The sequence below is a fragment of the Globicephala melas genome, chromosome X, assembly GCF_963455315.2.
Source record: "Globicephala melas chromosome X, mGloMel1.2, whole genome shotgun sequence".
Taxonomy (NCBI): domain Eukaryota; kingdom Metazoa; phylum Chordata; class Mammalia; order Artiodactyla; family Delphinidae; genus Globicephala; species Globicephala melas.
This window is the reverse complement of record NC_083335.1, coordinates 108,250,620-108,268,941: the sequence shown is the minus strand read 5'-3', so window position 1 is coordinate 108,268,941 and position 18,322 is coordinate 108,250,620. Positions and strand designations below refer to the sequence as shown.

Sequence of the window (18,322 nt, the reverse complement as noted above, 5' to 3'; positions counted from 1 at the left end):
TGCAGACAGAGACTCAGATACTTGACCAAAGTCCCAGAGGGAGAGCTCATGATCATGAGCTACCTGGGTGGCCAAGTTAGCAGCAGCAGAACTAGAAATTATGTACCATCAGAGCCGAGTAGGGCCAGGTCTTTTCAGCTTGTATGTTGAAAATTTGTTATTCGTCAAGGGTGACTTAGTGACTGCAACTCCAGAACTTGGTGATGTCACTCAAACACTCTATCTCCTCCTTTCAAAAATTATCTTTCTATTTACAGGAAGCTGGAACCACTAACTGAGGACCACATCAGGAATTATTTATGAGAGAAAAAGGTTAGATGCAGGACAACCAGTTTTATTAGCAAATACCAAAAAGGTCACCTACAAAAGTTTAAAAAGCCTTTTCACCTTTTAAAAAAGGTAAAATACAGTTTGCAATACCCTGTGGCTTTATTGCTCCAAGACCTTAACGTTTTTTTTAGAATCAGACCTTCCAGGTTTCATCAGAAAAGTCAGAATTGAGTAAAAAATATAAACATTTGGGCAGAGAACTATATTTATTGCACCCATGATGAATTTTAGCCCCCATTTTAGAAGACTGGGTATCTGAATTTGGAGGAAAGGAGAAGAAAGAAAGGGAGGGGAAAATACAGAAATTGATAGACTCCTTTGCAAGTTCCTCTTTTCAAAGGAAACACCCAGAGATTGGGGCTTTTTGTTTGAATCCACAAGTAATTTTACGTGCTTATTACCTGCGTTCCCACTGGGGTTTATCACTTATCGGAAGCTGTACTACATACATCCAGCTAGATTGAATAAAAGCTTCAGAGTGAAAACTTAGCAAGCTACTGACTGTTGCTGAACCAAGAGCATCTGAGAGGTTCCCCCTCCCCCTACACACACACACACGCACACACACACACATACACACACACACACACACACAAGAAGACACACGCAATCAATAAACTAGATGCTAAACTCAGCATCTTGAAGTACCTGGGCCAGGCACTTAGATTTTTGGCTGGAGGGAAGTGAGGGTCAGTGTGTTTCGTGGCTGATTGAGCAAGACAACCAAAGAAATGTATGCACTACATGATGACTCCTTGACCCACATCCATTGGTGCCCTCCTTGTCCTGGAAAGCTGGCCCTCGCCTTGCCTCTGCCCTCCTCTAGTCAGGATGTTGGAGGAGAAAGATGGTGCTGAGCTCTGCCAGCTCAGTTTTTCTCACCTCCTCCGTTTCTGGAGTACATTCTTTTCTTCTGGGGGGTTGCCCAGCTCCTGGCCGAAAGGCTCCCATTGGGATATTGATATTTGCCTAAAAGAGAAAACAGGGAAGATTTAGGTTAAGGAAAGTAAGAAATTGCAATGACACTCTGAGATGGTAATCATTGTGAGGCAAAACAAATCTGAAAAGTACGTCTTTAAAGCTTTTTACCTCAAGAAAATTGCTATGACAGTACAAAAATATGCCAAGGAAAATTTGACTTCCATTTATTCCAGATTTCTTGTACTCATCCTGAGGTCTGTGCAGTGATTTCACAGTTCCCTATTGGCTGGAAGAATTGGAAGACAGTTTGTTCTGGCTGTTGCCCTCCTGTGGTGCCTAATATTTTCCGCTCTCTGGGATGAGGAAAGAACACATAATGATAGGAAAGGAGGCCATGGCATTTGCAGAAACCATCCCACATCTTAGCCCTCCTTCAGCTTCCTTCAGATTTACCACGGGAGGGGGGCAATCACACCTCCCAAACCACCTCCTCCCTCCCATAATGTCCTAAGGCTATTCTAGGACAGCCTTAGGTCTCTGTAATTTGACACTCTTTTACTTTCTCCCCAACACCCCACTGTGTGGGTCAGTGTGTAAGGAGAGTGCTGGAAAGTCAAGTTGATTGGTATCACAGTTCATAGATTTTTGTCCTTTATTAAGATGCAATACCAATTTCTACCCACAGTAAACATAAAATAACTTCTAGAAAACATGAAATATGCTAAACACTAAATTATGTAAGGAAAATACCGACATAGTTCAAACTTGGGAAAGAGAATATGTAAATTTGAATTTTGTCCATACTTCTTCATCTGGTATCAAAAGGCAAGAATGTTTAATGCAGACCAAAAACATCTTCACCCAGGAGTATCACTCACATAAAACAAGCATTAAAACTTTTTTTTAAGGCAGAGTGTATTTTTTTCCACTTGAGATAAAGTGTTGCCTTATGAGTAGTTGGATTTGTGGGCTTGAAAAGTTGAAATTGCGCTCTGATGTTATGAATGAAAATGATGCCCGAGCAAAGGAAGCAACATATTTTGTTACCGTATGACTCAGTTTGGGCAATTTTGGTACCACACCAAACAAAATCATTAGGAAGTGTGGTATTTGGAACTGCCTGGTATGAGGTCTGTTGCCAGGGGAATGTTTAACTCAAGACACAGGAAATATCCAGTGTCTGTGTTCATGCAACATGGTGGATCTATGTTCTGCTCCGTAGAACAGGAGGTGACTTTTTCCACATAGGACTTTAAAACTTTCTTCCCTACTAGAATAATGATGATCCCACGGAAAGGAAACAGATCCAAAGTGTTTGTTGTGGGTATCAAGAGAGGGACATCACCATTCCTAGGGCCAACAAGCCAAGAAGTATTTGGGGTCAGTATGTATCATATATGCTACAATATAAGTGCAGCACAATTTTAGAGGGAAGCATTTTGGAAAAACTAAGGCTGAGCCTTCTATGCTACTCCTCTGTTTAATGGAAATATCAGGTGGCCTAGAGTGGGGGGAGGGGGAGGTATAAGACAAGAGGGAAAACATGTCTTCTATGGTGGCAAATATGGTAGCATACTTCACGAAGTCCAAGATGCACCTCTTTCAATATCTCTGAAATCAGAGCATGTCTTACAGTCAATGGTATCTTAAATTTTTAATGGGCACACTTGTTTTATTTCTTAGGACATAAAATACTGGTATTTTACAATTGACAGTGTCTTAGATAGGATGAAATATCATTAGGGTCCTGAAATAAGATCAAAACAATGTAAGTAAGACTCACCGAAGATGATGTATATTGAACCAATAACTATTTCCATTACTACAGTTTGGATGAAAGAGGGGAAAAGTTGATATAGGGACTATTTGGAAGACAGTTAACTGGCTAAAAGTTTAATTAGATCACCACTACCCTGACCCATTTATTAAGCATGTACAGAGGGCATCTTCCTAATGGGAAGTTCAAGTTAAAGTATTGTTTCTGAAAGATATGATTGTTAAACTAACCCGTTTAATCAAGTGTGTATGCTCTATGGTGGGTTGTAGTTTTCAGTAATGGAACATGTAAAAATCATCCAGGATGGTGTATTCAGTAAAGCACATGCTATGGAAATACCACCTTTTCTTGCTCAGAGATTGATTTTAGGAATGCTTGTAGCCTCTCCATGGTACCTGGGTGGCTATGGTAGTGAAAAGAGCCCAATGCTAGGAGTGGCTATAGATTCTCTGTACTTGAAAGAGTGACAGCTGCTCTGGGTCTTGTCTTCCCCACTTGTTTAATGTGAATGTTAGGCTTCACTAATGGAACCCTTCTTGGCCATGGAACCCTTCTTTTCAGTAAAGTGTTGTGAGAATATGTAAAATGCAAACTAGGTGGAGGTGGAGCTGCTCTGGCCAAGGTTATAGGGAGCCCAGACCCCATCTGCTTCCCCCAAGCCCCGGACCGTGAGCACTTCCAAGGAACTTGGGGGCCCAAATCTGACAACCATTGAAAGAGATCACCCCTAAGTGAATGAGTATTGATGTGCATTTAAAATGTTCACTCTGCCCACTGTTAAGATGTCTGTAATTTACTTTAAACTACTTTAGCATAGACAGTGTGATATTTTATACGCACAGGTTGGTTTAACTACAACTGTAGGGAACACTATTGCTCTCATTGGGAGTTCATCCTCCTGGGGTGGTTAGGTGGTAAAATATCACTAAGACCACGTTCCCCAGATTGCTGCTCCAAGTGTTTTCTGTTAGGTTTATCTCCACCAATAACCGAGGCTTTAATGTTTGCATAAATGGCAAAAAATCAGTGAAATAATGGAATGACTATTAGAAATGGCTTGTCTTGATGAAGTTGGAGGAGGTTAAGATATGTAGAGTGGTTAAAATATTTTAGAGACAATTCCCACCCTGCTGAACAGAGTGTAAGAATCTGATGCCTATAGCTTGCATCTTTAGAGACAGAGCTCAGAGGGGTGGTCCCTAAGTGGGCCTGTCTCCAGTCATTGATAATGAGGATTTCTAGCAGACTGCTGCCAACTAGGGGCAACAGAATCCCCACCTGCCTCCCATGAACCTTTTATGCAAACTGGCAGTCACTCAGAGCATTTAAAGGGACAAGAGCTGAGGCTTCATCAGGCTCACAGACAGACTGTATGGATGGTTTCTGCTTGTTTGCTAACAAATGCATGTTTAACAAAGTGGCAGAGTTGGGTTGGGACTAACTTTCATCTTAACCTGGTGATGAGGTTGTGGAACAGTAACTACCCCTCCCCACGGTCACCACAAACCACCCTTATCCACCCTAAAACCCCAAGCAAGATTCAGCTAGGTTGTCATAACACCTTCATCCTCACAACAAACTTCTGAGGTGCAGACTATCATCTTCATTTTACTCATAAAGAAACTGAGCCTCAAAGAGGTTAGGTGATTTGCTCAAGGCCACACAAACTTACACCTTGAGAATGGCCTTGGAAAAGGGGCACGCCAAATGGATAATTCTACAGTAGGCATCAAAAAAAGCCACATTTGAGGGCTTCCCTGGTGGCGCAGTGGTTGAGAGTCCGCCTGCCGATGCAGGGGACACGGGTTCGTGCCCCGGTCCGGGAGGATACCACATGCCGCGGAGCAGCTGGGCCTGTGAGCCATGGCCGCTGAGCCTGCGCTTCCGGAGCCTGTGCTCCACAACGGGAGAGGCCACAACAGTGAGAGGCCCGTGTACCGCAAAAAAAAAAAAAAAAAAAGCCACATTTGAAAAGTGAGCCGTTAACTCACTGGCCTGATGCTTTTTCATCTTTAAGGCATGACTCAAGAAACCCAGAACCTAAATGGGTTTTTTTGTTTTTGTTTTTGGGGGGTTTTTTTGCGATACGCGGGCATCTCACTGTTGTGGCCTCTCCCGTTGCGGAGCACAGGCTCCGGACGCGCAGGCTCAGCGGCCATGGCTCACCGGCCCAGCCGCTCCGCGGCATGTGGGATCTTCCCGGACCGGGGCACGAACCCGTGTCCCCTGCATCGGCAGGCGGACTCTCAACCACTGCGCCACCAGGGAAGCCCTAAATGGTTTTTTTGACAGCAAATATTGACAGGATCCAGAGCAGCCTGTGAACGTGTCAAGTATCCAATCATTAATGTACACCTAAGGGAGTGTCAGAGGATTGCTTTGTAACTGATTAGAGATGATTCATTAATATAATTGTAGGGCGGTGATATTTGAGTGACAAATTATAGGCTAAATTAGAACCATAAGAAAAATTCCTTGTAACTTGAATTTCATAGAAATGTGTAGACCTATAGCTCTCTGTTTTTGTTCCATCAGCCAGAGGATTGGTGTCATATTCTTGTCTTTTTCACTGACTTGCTGTTTGAACACAAACAAAATACTTTCTCAATGACTCGATTTTTCCATCTGCAAATTGAACATGGTATTCACTACTCAAAATGGGTTTGGAATATGAGCTACGTTTTTATGAAAGAATAAACAAACAGAAATCAATGACCTGGAGTTGATATGAGGTTGGACTTCCTTCTCTATATAGATTCTGTGTAAGTGTAAAGGAAGCAGGCTTTTGTTTTTTCCTTTTGTAACACCTTCCCTTGCTTTTATTCCCTCCTTGAGATTTATTAATCTTAGATATTTCTAAATATGCCCCTGATGTAGCAGACCCAGTGCATCACTTTCCCAAGCTATACATACTTTGTTACATCCTCAAAGTTGGAATGGAAAAAATCTACTAGATCATCTTTTGCCAGAACAGGATACAGTTCCCTGATAATAGACCTATCTGATGTGAAATGAATACTACACTTGATCTCACCAGGTGAAGAAAAGCCGAAAGAATTCCCTGTAAGTTAATTCCACTAGTCCCTTAATTATTTGTATTGTTCTCTTGCTTGGCTCCAGGCTTTGAGCCCGAGAATTCTGGAAACAGTATTCCCTCCACAGCCACTCCTGTGTGACTTACAGTGCAATGGCATCTTTCCCCAGTGGGCTGGATTCTGTAGCTGCTAGCCACTGGATACTGACAATCCCACTCCACTTTGCTTTCCAGAGCCCTTGTTCTCTTATCTCCCCCTCCCTTTTCGTCCCCACTCAGTCTCTCCTTTTAGCGCTCAGGCTTTTGGAGTTTCCTGCCATTGCATATTTGTTTCAGATGACTCCCCACGGGTTCTATCTTTAGTTTTCCAAGGTCTCCAACAGTACCTGCCAGAATCTATAGCCTCCCCCATGGCTTTCTCCCAGCCGCTGGAAGAGGAGCCCCTATAGGGTTGCATTTTACAATATTTCTTTCTGTGCTCTCCTATTCTTACAGTCCTAGTCCTTCTCTGAATGGAGCAGGATATGACATTTTGAGATTTCTAGCATCTTCACAGAAGACTCTCAGAAACAGGGGTGTTTTCCCAATAGCTAATTTTAAAAGATTTCTTATTTGATATATTAGCCTAGATTAGGAAGACAGACAGACAGACACACACACACACACACATACATACACACACCAACTAAAATATATCCAACCCATTTTAAAATAAAGCTCTGTATCGCTAGAATGCATGACTTCTTTGTCTTTAGGGATTCTTGAAATGTGAAATAGATTCAGAACACACAGAACTTTCCCACTCAATACAATTTTGAGAAACTCCCACTCAGCCAGTTTTTCACCCATGATGTTTCATACTGAAAGATTGTTGTGTTTTTTTTCCCCTCTGTTCTCAACACTTTTTGTTCTCTTCAATAATTTTCTGAGTGACTCAACTGTAGTCTTGTCATCCAGGGGAAAGTAGATTTCAATAATGTATCGTACAGCTATTAAGAGAATGTCTATAATCGGTTGAAGGCAGGTTATATTTCTGAAGTACTTGTGAATGTCAGCCTCAAAAAATGACATCCCTTAGTCAGTGTATGTCACCAACATGGAGCCCTGGCAGAGCAGCAAAGATCACCAGCTGGAGGTAGCTCTAGAGTCAAACTGCTACATTTCAAGTTCTGGCTACACTTCAAAGAAACCAGCAGTGGAAATCATAAACACTGTGTTATAGTGGTTTACCTAAGAAAGAAACAGTAGATCCAAGGTCAAAGGAAAAACATGTGACAAATGAAAGTTCATATTTTATCTTTCGCATTTAAATGCACTAGTAAAGGAAGGTATGTATCATCATTATTATTATTAGCTTTTTTATTTTTTTGCGGTACGCGAGCCTCTCACTGTTGCAGCCTCTCCCGTTGTGGAGCACAGGCTCAGCGGCCATGGCTCACGGGCCCAGCCGCTCCGCGGCATGTGGGATCTTCCCGGACCGGGGCACGAACCCGTGTCCCCTGCATCGGCAGGCGGACTCTCAACCACTGCGCCACCAGGGAAGCCCCTATTATTTGCTTTAATAAATGTATTTGATTAACTGACCAGCCATGGGTGGTTTTAGTCTGTTCCTTTGTACAAAGGATTGTCACATACCTGAAACCTTTTATAAACTGGAAGTCCTAGATGGAATTAGAGTCCCTAACACCTGTCTGTAAATATTTTTGTCGGGCTCTTTTCTTCCACGGAGCCCTTATGCCCTGAGCAATGGAGAGTGGAAGAGCAATGGTAACGGGTGGGGAAGGGAAAGAAGTACTAAAACTCAGGGCATCAAGATATTCTGTTCTACACATGGATTGGGTGACAGTGGAAACTTCCCATAGTAGGAAGCCATACACTAACTAATGATGCAAGGCTCATATAATCATTCCTCTAAAATGTATGATAAAGGAGTTAGTTTTAGTTTCACGAGCAGCTTAAGTCAATTAAGCAGAGAGGTGGGATTCAGTGGCCATGGTCATTTGTATTTCAAGACCATGTTTGTTACTGAGTCACTTTACTTTGTACTTTTCACTCCTAGCCAACTTACATTTAAGATGACTTTAATCAGGGTAAGCTATTAGCTGCTTCTGCTGAAATGCTGGCACCGTTTCTGAATGTCGGTTGAGGGCTTTAAAAGGGAGGACCCAGCATCCATAAAATGGTAATTGTCCTTCAAGTAGCCTTGGTAGTTATGATTACACCCACTCCTCCATCTTCACTCTCGGTGCCAGACTGGAGATAGTAAGTAATAAGACTAGTCACTGTTGCAAAATGGTTCCAAACGTGGGCTTTGGGATCAGGCAACTCGGGTTCAGTTCCTGACTCTCCTACTCACAGGCTGTGTGATCCTGGGTGAGTTTTTTTGCTTCTCCAAACCTTTCATTATAATCCATGGAAATCCCATTGCACTGTGCCAAGTACATAGTAAACCCTGAAGAAACTGACTATTATTATCGTCCTAATAATAAACCTTAGAAGTTATTCTCAAGAAGTTCATGGACTATTAGAAGCTGGACAGAAGCTTACAGGTCATTTAATGCAACATCCCCGCCCCCTGCCCTTTGCAGCTCATGAGGACCGGGGGTGAAGTCACGGAGCAGAGCTATGACTAGGGCACAGGACTCTTTTCCGTTCAACCATGAAATTCTCAGATCTCACGTGAAAGGACAAATAACACTCAGCTTACTTTGATCAATGGTGAAGAGAAAGGGCCAGTGACGACTCAGAGGACATTGGCTCTGGGTGGGCTGAGGCCCTGGGGAGGCCCATGGCAGTTGCCAAAGGGGGTGTGTTCAGGAAGAAGGGGAAGGACAGGCAGGTGCTGCCAGTGGTCAGTGTCACTTGGTCTCATTAGACTTACCAAACAGATCGCTGATGGGATTAGATTTCCCGGCAGCTCTAGCTTTCCCCACCACCTGTCATGTCAAATTCTTTCATCTGAAAGGATCAGACCCACTGTGCCTAGTGTGCTGATGTTACCTTGGTTGCAACTCCATTCCCATCAACAGTGGGGTTTAACAAGCAGCCTACAGAGCACAGAACTGGGGTCAGCAAACTACGGCCCATGGGCCACATCCAACCTGCCACCTGTTTTTGTAAATAAACTTTCATTGGCACACAGCCACACCCATTCATGTATGTATTGCCTATGGCTGCTTTTGTGCTGTAACAGTAGAGCTGAATAGTGCAGCAGAGGCCCAGTGATCTGTAAATCTTAAAGTATTGATTACTATCTGGTCCTTTACAGAAAAGGTGGGCCAGCGTCTGGTCTAGAGCCTTATCAGCTGCTTAGGAGACAAAGGCCCTCTGCAGACTATGGAAGAATCAGCTGACTCCTTCAGGATGTTTTTATGTCCCTGCGATAAATGAGATTTCACTAATACAACTGAAAAGTAATGCAGACTTAGCTAGAATCCCCTTACAATTCAAAGGCCGTCTCTTCTTCAGTGTGGATGTGAAAGACAACTGTCCATCTCCTCTGAGGGTGGGTCTGATTCTGGCCTCCCGCTTATTCTGGGGCAGGGAGGAGATGGAAGCAGCTGAAGAGAAAACAAGGCCATTCCATGCATTACTTACTTGGATAATTAGAAGAGCCATCTCTTAAGGACTTTATGTGCTATAAACTAGGCACCTGCCATACATTATTTTGTGTATTCATTATAACAATCCTGTTAAGTAGTATGAATGTCCACATTTTACAGAAGGGTAAACTAAGGGTGAACTAAGGTCACAGAGTTAGTGAGTGGCCAGGTAGAGATTTATAACCATTTGGCTCCATGTTGTCTGGTGTACATAAGTGCAGTAATTCAACTACCTATGCCTGACTGTTAGAAATATGGTTGACAGAGGCTTAAGTTTGCTCAATCCAAACAAAATAGAGATCTAAGTCATTACTTCTAGAAGTTTGCACTGCAAAATACTATCCTACAAGATACTCATTTAAAAGGTCCAATATGTTTAGAAAACATTGTATACATCACTGCCTTCTTGGAAATATATGAAGCCATTAGCAAGTTATGGACTCTGAGAAATCCTGCAGTAAAGATCCCATTCAACTTTGCTTAATGTTGTGTTCCCAAACACTTTAGCATGGAACCCTTTAACTAACAACATCCCATAAAACTGCTATTCCAGGAGACGCACTTTGGGAACTGTTGAACTACATGATTACGATGATGATGATTGATGATAATGGCTAATATTTACTGAGCAATTACAATGAGCCAGGAACTAGCCTAAGCACTTACAAGTATTGATTCATTTAACCCTCGCAGGAACCCTATGAGCTCACGTTATTAATTCCCCACTTGACAGATGAGGAAACTGAGACACAAAGAGGATAAAACAACTTGCCCAAAGTCGCATAGCTAGTGAGTCCTGGAGACCATGAGCTCCTCAAACTCAAGGATCAGGTTTCAGTTCATCTTTGCATAGCCAACACTTAGTATGGTGCCTGGAACAAAGTATGCACCCAGAATGTGACAGTTGAACTGAATTGGAAATGAGATCCTAATAAAAAGAAGTGACTAGAGTGTGTTGAATGGAACATTTAAGATCTTTAGTACTTATACAACAAGGGCACTCCTTCATCAGCTGGGGTTTCTATTTGTTCCACACAAGACCATAGCCTAGGTAATGTTCCTACTACAAAGCATTTTGTATAGAGTAACCATTTTCATATTTTATTTAATAGACCCTACATTTAATGCAGAAATGATAGGAAAATATCAGATAGTGCAGATCCTATTTAGCCACAAGAAATAGTATTTCATTTGAAGGTGCATTAAGTTAGGCTTTCTGTCTGGCATAAAATATATTGAGAGAGGCAATACCACATCCATAAGGAAGCACTGCCTTTGTTGGTAGAGTAGATGGATTTTTTTTAAAATGCAGTATAATAACAGCTATTGAGAACAGTCAATAGCAGCTTTTTAAATATTACAGACCTAAAAATATATCAAGGTCAAAATTAATAGGTAAAATACGGGTGAATTTTCAGTGTAGATTTGAGGGAGGCCAGGAAGCACTAAGGAAGAAAAATCAACACACTTTCAGCTATAAAAGGAAGAGAATAAAAGGCAGCCTGAGAGACTATGTTTTTGTGTCCTGCAAAATAGAAAGGAAATTTTATGTTCAGCACTTTGACAGCTTCAAATGCAGTGATTAAATGGTATTATTTTTTGTCACTTTAACACAGAGCATTCCGGAATGATAAGTATTATAGTAACAATGTGACCCTTAATGAGGGCTTACTGTGCTGTTTTAAGCATCTTATACGTGTAGCCCTAGGAGGTGAGTACTGTCCCCATTTTACAGATGTGGAAACAGAGGCAGAGAAGTAAAGTAGGTAAAGTGGTTTTCCCCGTGATCCCACACCAGTACAAAATGGATTAAGGATTCAAACTCCACTAATCTGGCTTCACAGCCCATGCCACTAACAGCTATACACACTGGGTAAAAGAGAAGGTTCAAAGGCTCAAGGATGCTCACAGGCCTGGGAGGCAAAATGAATTCTACTACCAATGTCAGGGTACGTACATCAGAAACTCACTAGGTGGACACCAGAGGGCCAAACATGGCAATGCAGAGTTGAATCCTTGCCAATAGGCCCTTCCTTGGTGGTTTGTTCTGTGACAGGTTTCCAGAGGTTGTTATATATCTTACCAGTTAAGCACCCCATCCATTTGAGGCTATGCATTAGTCATGACGGGTAAAGATACGTCCCTCCACCCACTTCCACCACCGGTGTGTGCTAGGATTCCTCACACCACAATCTAACCACATGCATGTCCCTTCAAAATACAGTCGTTTATGAGTAGGTGTATGTATGATGGTGCATCAGACCCCAAGTATTCAGAAACTACCATATGCTGTGCAGTATTCAGGAAAGCCCAGGGAAAAAAAGTTTTAAAGTTCCTTTAGAGAAAGTACAAAAGGCTCCATCTTGATGGAAAGGAAAGATGGAATTTTACGATAAAGCATTGTGCCCACCGTCTCAGTATGGGAGCCACTTGAGAGTTAAACGCCAAGCTCTTAAGAGAAATAACAAATTTAGTACTGAGTCAAAACAAATACTAAAATTTTCTCCATAATTGTATTTGTGTTCCAAAATGCCTGCTTCCCCCTCCCCTTATTGTGGGTAACACTTAAGTCAGATGAAACAACCAAAGAATTTGTTTGTTGAGAGGGCATGAGGAGACATAATAGCATACGGACCTTAAAAGATAAATACCCAAGCCTTGGGAAGAACACTTGACAAGAAAAGGATGTTATTTAAAGAAAGATGTATTCTAAACAGATGAGTCAACAAACTCAATTAGATATAAAAATGGAAATTGAATTGTTAAATTCCCATCGATGAGCATATCAAAAACTTACACATCAAAAAGCATATCAAAAAACATACACACTGCATTTTTGTAGAAGACCATTTAATTCTCATTTATAAACTTTGACTCCCTTACAAAAATAGCTTCTCCCTTCTCAGTTATACATTACCAGCCTTATATCCTTCCTTAATTGTACCTTACACGAGTCTTTCTTTTCTTTTTGAAGTGAATCATCAGTTGGGGTGAACAGTCACAAAAAGTCTGATTTATTAAGCAAACAGACTGGAAGTTGCTGATGTTAAAACACAAATATGTCTACTTACCTGGATGGCTCTGACATTGGAAACTGGCTGTTTCGACATATCGACAAGGTCTTATCCCTAAAAAAACAGGTAAGAAACTGTTAGAGGTGGCGGCATTCAGATTCTCAATCGTGATAAATTTGAATTTAACTCATGATTCAACTGGGCAGTCACCCCTTTCACTGGCCATATATTCTTTCAGTCTCAGTTTCCGGTTACTTAGAGACTCTCCTTCCTAATGCCTCAGGGAGAGGGAACACTAGAGCGCTGGATAAATCATTCAGGAGGAGAAATGCTGAGATGCCTCTCCCCTGATGCTCATGATAGGCAATCAGAAACTTGAAAGGCGCTATCATCTCCTTCCCTGCCCTCTTGCCCCCCTGCCAAGAACAGCAAAGCAAAGAGGTTGTGGGAATAAAACACCTTTGTTTGGGGCCTCAGAAGCTTTCTGCTTGAAACTGAACTTTTGATCTGAACCGAGTTGTTGCCAGGGCTGCACGTCAGTCCATCGGGACCGCCTCGCCTCTGTCAAACACCCAAAGAGAAATGGCCTGTATCGCATTCTTACTATTGCGATGCTCCCTGCTCGCTGTGCTCGTGTCTGTTCTGCACAGAGACCTGGGGGACATGGGCCGCGTCTCCCTGCTCTGTGCGTCCAGAGCCTGGGCTCTGTAAACCAGGCAACCAGGCAGCTGGCAGGCAAGCCTCGCCTCTGTCTTCTTTTCTTTTAACGAATCAGTCTCAGAAGGCAAATAGGACTTATGTGACCATGTCAGATCCCTAAGAGGTAGCAGTGCTTCCTTCCCAAAGGACCTTTGCTTTCTTTCAGTTCGTGAGACCTGACTTAGAGCCCAGGGACTAGTGGCCGAGGTTTACTGGGGCTCAGGGAGCAGGGAACAGCCCAGCTCTGTACAAGTGATGTTATAGCTAGGTCTATTAAATGTCGACAGGACGGAGTGAAAAAGTTTGAAATTCAGTGAATTAAAAACACGCTGCTTTTTAAACCCAAATGATAAACTGGGTTGACTAGAGTTTCCTCAGTTGACTGGTGTAAGTGTGTGGGCTCACTGGTGAGTCAGTGAACACCGAGAGCCGTGTTGGCATTTGTTGCACGTCCGGTGTCCTCTGGACTACGTCAGTCAACATCTCTAGGCCCATTTCCTCTTCCTTAAATTTCACCTACTTCACAGGTTGTGGTACGAATCAAAATGACATAAGGTTCCTGAAAATGCCTTGAAAACTGTAAAGCATGGTGCAAATATGTATTGTTTTATTGCCATTGCCCTTAGCTGGAGACTTTTTAGTTCTATACTGGTCTACAGCTCTAAGTACAGAGTAAAAACTGCTGTAGTGATGCCCCACACACTTTAGAGATAAAATTTACGATCTGAGAACTCTGAAAAACTTGCTTTTTTTTCTTTCTGAGGTCTTCAAAGTCTTAGGCTCTATTATACAAAGTTAAACAATTACCTAATTTTTTTAAATCTCTGAAATTAGTATACTCAACTATATAGTCCTTGGAGTCACATACATGAAAACAATGGGATTTTTTTTTTTTACAGTTTCACCTGAATGTTTTGGTAATATACAGATACAGCCTTCATGCATAAGGGTCTAGGTAGAATTATTTTCAATATGGTTAAAAAAATAGGGACTTCCCTGGTGGCGCAGTGCTTAAGAATCCGCCTGCCAATGCAGAGGACACGGGTTCAAGCCCTGGTCCGGGAAGATCCCACATGCCGCAGAGCAACTAAGCCCGTGCGCCACAACTACTGAGCCTGCGCTCTAGAGCCCATGAGCCACAACTACTGAGCCCGAGTGCCACAACTACTGAAGCCCAGGCACCTGGAGCCCGTGCTCGGCAACAAGAGAAGCCTGTGCACCGCAACGAAGAGTAGCCCCCGCTCACCACAACTAGTGAAAGCCCGAGCACAGCAACGAAGACCCAAAGCAGCCAAAAATAAATAAATTTATAAAAAAATAAATAAATTTATTTTTTTATATGGTTAAAAAGTTAAAAAGCAATAACAAGTTGAACAATTAGGAATCCATTTTTTCTCTATGATATGTTTCAGATAGGTTGCTGTCTTTCCTGCAGTGTCAAAAAGTCAATGAAGGATTTTTAATTTTTGGATCTAGGACACACAGCTCAATTTCAAAAGGAAAAGCTTGGTAGTTTAATTTTTAATGTTTCTATTCCTCAAAAGCTATTAGAAGACATGCAAAGCAATAATTCTCACAGGACTTTAAATATCTCATCATATAGCATTCTCTGTACGTGTACAATTAAAGTTTAACTAATATCACTTGGGAACTTTAAAAAATTTATTGTATGTCAATTTGAAATGTGGGGATTAGGAATTTCTTTATGTTATTACAATAGCAAGTTGAAATGTGGGAAAAAATCAGGCAGTGAATGATTGTGTTATTTATACCGCATTGACTTTTTTTTAAATTAGGCTGATTTTGTTTTTTCGCTAAAGTCCTGGATTGCTTTGTATTTTGTGGACCTCTCAGCCTAGCGGATGGATATTCCTTGGGCCTTGTATAGCATTGGTATAATCTCATTTGCATACAAATTCCTTCTTAACATATACGTCAGTCTGCGAGACAGACACCTCTAGAAAGTTGGTCAGATCCCAGCTCTCATTCCTTGCAAACGGGCTAGATAACGTTTGTGTAAATCATTTCTGCAGCCGTTCCCGCTGTCCTCATTATTCTCAGAGAAATCAGGGCAAAGCACACTGATGAATAAAAATAGACAGTGTTCCCTGGCTCTTTCCCTGGCCCTGCGTTCACCTCCATTAAGGATGCAGGGTGTAGAATGCACCTTCCTTCTGTATCTGCATGCCTCATCCCAGGACCAAAAAAGAAAGCTATGCCTTAGATGCACAACTCCACTCACACCGGGGCCACAGCTTTTCATCCAAAGAGGTACTCTTTAAAGCACTCTATTACTGTGTCTCCTGGTTCTGGCTACAATTTGAGAACATGGAAAGTTTTACCATTGACTTTTACAAAGCCTATACTACAATGGAAATGCTTGCCGGCTTAGCACAGTTGAGCTTTCCTGGCAGTTCTGCAAGTCAGTGGGGATCTTTAATGGTCCGTATGCTGAGTCATGTACAATATACCTCTGCTGGTATTTGATTGGACAGCATCTAATATCTGACTTCTAAGTAAGACTCTTTCACTTACTAAAAATTTGTCAACATTAATATCGCTAATTTAATAAGCAGGGATTCAGAGGAAAATAAATCAATATATGGAGAGAGGGGGCTTCGTTTGTTCTTTTTAAAGGTCAATTAAGTGGCTACAGCTCAGTCTCACAGGGAATTATCTTCTGTCTGCTGCTAAAAATAATTCCCAAGAAGGGTGTAGAAAGAGGTTCAGCTGTCCGAACTAAGTCTTTATTCAACTCTGCCTGAGATATGCCGAGAGCGAAGAGACACTCAGCATTGCCACGTATCATAATCTGGTGCCCACATAGGGAGAGACAGGGCTGCTGCCCTCTACTCTGCTGGGTATGGGGAACACTGCGATTGAAGTGAGGCTTTCAAAAAGATGGGTCTGGAGTATTAATGGATTTATAGGTTGATAGAACTTTATCACTGAGGCCAAGCCTGGTGCTTAGGGAGAGGAGAAAAGCGTTTTAAACTTGTACTGTGTTAACAGCTCTGGCAATAATTTGCATTTAGGTAAACCAAAGAGCTAGCATTATAGCTTTTCTCTGACCCAAATTCTCCTGATTATTTCTAGGCTTACAGCCCGAATCAGTCTGCAGCTGACTGACTGTAATCCTGGCCATAAGAATCAAAATGATCTCATGTTCAGGGTCACAGTCATCATATCTGGACCATGGAAATTTTCTTAATGTCCCTATCAATGAAAACTACTTTTAGTTCGATATCCTTTCAACCTCCCCGCCCCCCAACAATTTATAAAACAGAAGCAGCAACATCACCAATGAACAGTGAATTTACAAGGAAGCTACACCCACTGGTTACAAGCCTACAAAGTTATAAGTAGCCACTTCAAGTTAGGTAGCAAGGAAATTTCCTTCAGAAAGCCCAGTTGCCTGAGCTGGGTCCTCCTGCTTACCTGCTTTATGTACTTGTTTCCTGCCTGAGGAAAGTTCCAGGCAGCCAGGTGCAAGAATACAAGGCTTCTCAGTGAGTGGAAGGGACGCCCGGTGTCCTCTGAGCTGCGATCTCAGTTCCGATGCTTTTCATGTGGCTGAAATAGCTCAAGTGCTCTGTGCCTCACCCGGTATTGAGAGCTGCTCCTGGCTCGGGGCTGGAGGGGAACTCGGTTTAAGGATAAGTGTTAAAGAGAATTCCTGTCATAGCTCACAGTTGTTCTTCCTAAATATAGAGTTTGATACAAGCCATACGCTGCCTCCAAAAGGCTTGACCGTGCTGAAAGGAGGGCTCAAATGTCAGCCGGAAGGTGGCTCCGGAATCTTACTGCCTTCCTAATCTTCCAGAAGATGCTGGTTGTGTTTTCTCACAACTTCTGAGGGGGCACAGGAAAGTTTGAAAAGTAGGAAAAGTTTCTATCTTTAGCTTTATTACCCAGAGGTGAGAAGACCCAAAGTGTTCAAAAAAAATTGGAGAGAGGCGGCACGGCACCACAAACAGTGTTTGAGTCCTTGCTTGGTCACTGAGGAGCTGAGAACGTTATTTCATAATCAACACTCAGTCAGATTATGATGAACTACCAGATATCATCCTTTTCGTCGGTCAAAAATGGTCACAGATCAACTGACTCGTGTGGTTCCAGGGCCCAGAGTCCTTACTCTCTCTGCTCTATACCGCCCCTACTCGTGGCAATGACTTTGGCCCTACAGCACATGAGGCAACAGAACAAAACAAAAGAGAAAGTATCTATCTTAAGTATGACAAGGGCCAGGACCAGGTATGAGGCAAAACACTTTTTAAAGAGAACACTGCCAAATCCTAAAGCACATGCTCATTATTTTTAACACTACTTTTATTTATTTATTTTTTTTTTTACTTCTCTAGCCTCTAAAACTACCTTTGCATAGAACTCCCCTTCAGTAGAAGGACTAAACAGAGTGGACTCACTTATAATTCATCCAGTGGATGAAAGTGAGGGATGACTGAGTCCCTCACAGCACGGTCAGCTGCTGACCCATCACCAGCAACCAGTCCTCTCGTTATGTGAGGCAAAGAAGCTCCGATCTGTATGAGCCCTTAAAGTCAGATGTGAGTTCCCTGCAACTGAATGCATTCCGAACACTTGATTTCAGGTGAGTAAAGAGAAAACCAACTTTCCAGTAACTTAGGAGGTCAGCAGATAATTGTGCATCATCTCAGTTTGGGGTTCACCATTAAGTTCTGTTCATGTGCTGTTTAAAAGAATTGTGTCTTCAAAATTCAGTTTAGACATTGTACTTTGAGATCATATGGCAGCAAAAGTGAGTTCTTTACACACTGGGGAAGAGATTAGGGTAGGCACCTTAATATTTCCCCAGAGTTTGGCTGCTCCTCTGTGTTCAGAGCCCTTCACCAGACAACAACGAGCCATTTTTGACCCCTGGCCCTGCAGCCAGCCCATACATTTTGCCACAGTCCTTTTGCCCCCA

At 42.3% G+C, this 18,322-nt stretch overlaps 1 protein-coding gene across 1 annotated transcript in view; it reads right to left on the bottom strand.

Annotated features, from left to right (window-relative positions):
- SMPX (small muscle protein X-linked) overlaps positions 1 to 17,029 on the bottom strand; it is a 54,396-nt gene extending 37,367 nt beyond the window's left edge. Inside the window, exons 1-3 of the mRNA XM_030843793.3 lie at positions 16,816 to 17,029; positions 12,736 to 12,792; positions 1,213 to 1,299 (exon numbers count right to left, since the gene is read on the bottom strand). Coding sequence (XP_030699653.1) covers positions 1,213 to 1,299; positions 12,736 to 12,774 — 126 coding nt within the window. The 5' untranslated portion in view covers positions 12,775 to 12,792; positions 16,816 to 17,029. The remainder of the gene's footprint in view (positions 1 to 1,212; positions 1,300 to 12,735; positions 12,793 to 16,815) is intronic.
- Between the last annotated feature and the right edge of the window lie 1,293 nt (positions 17,030 to 18,322).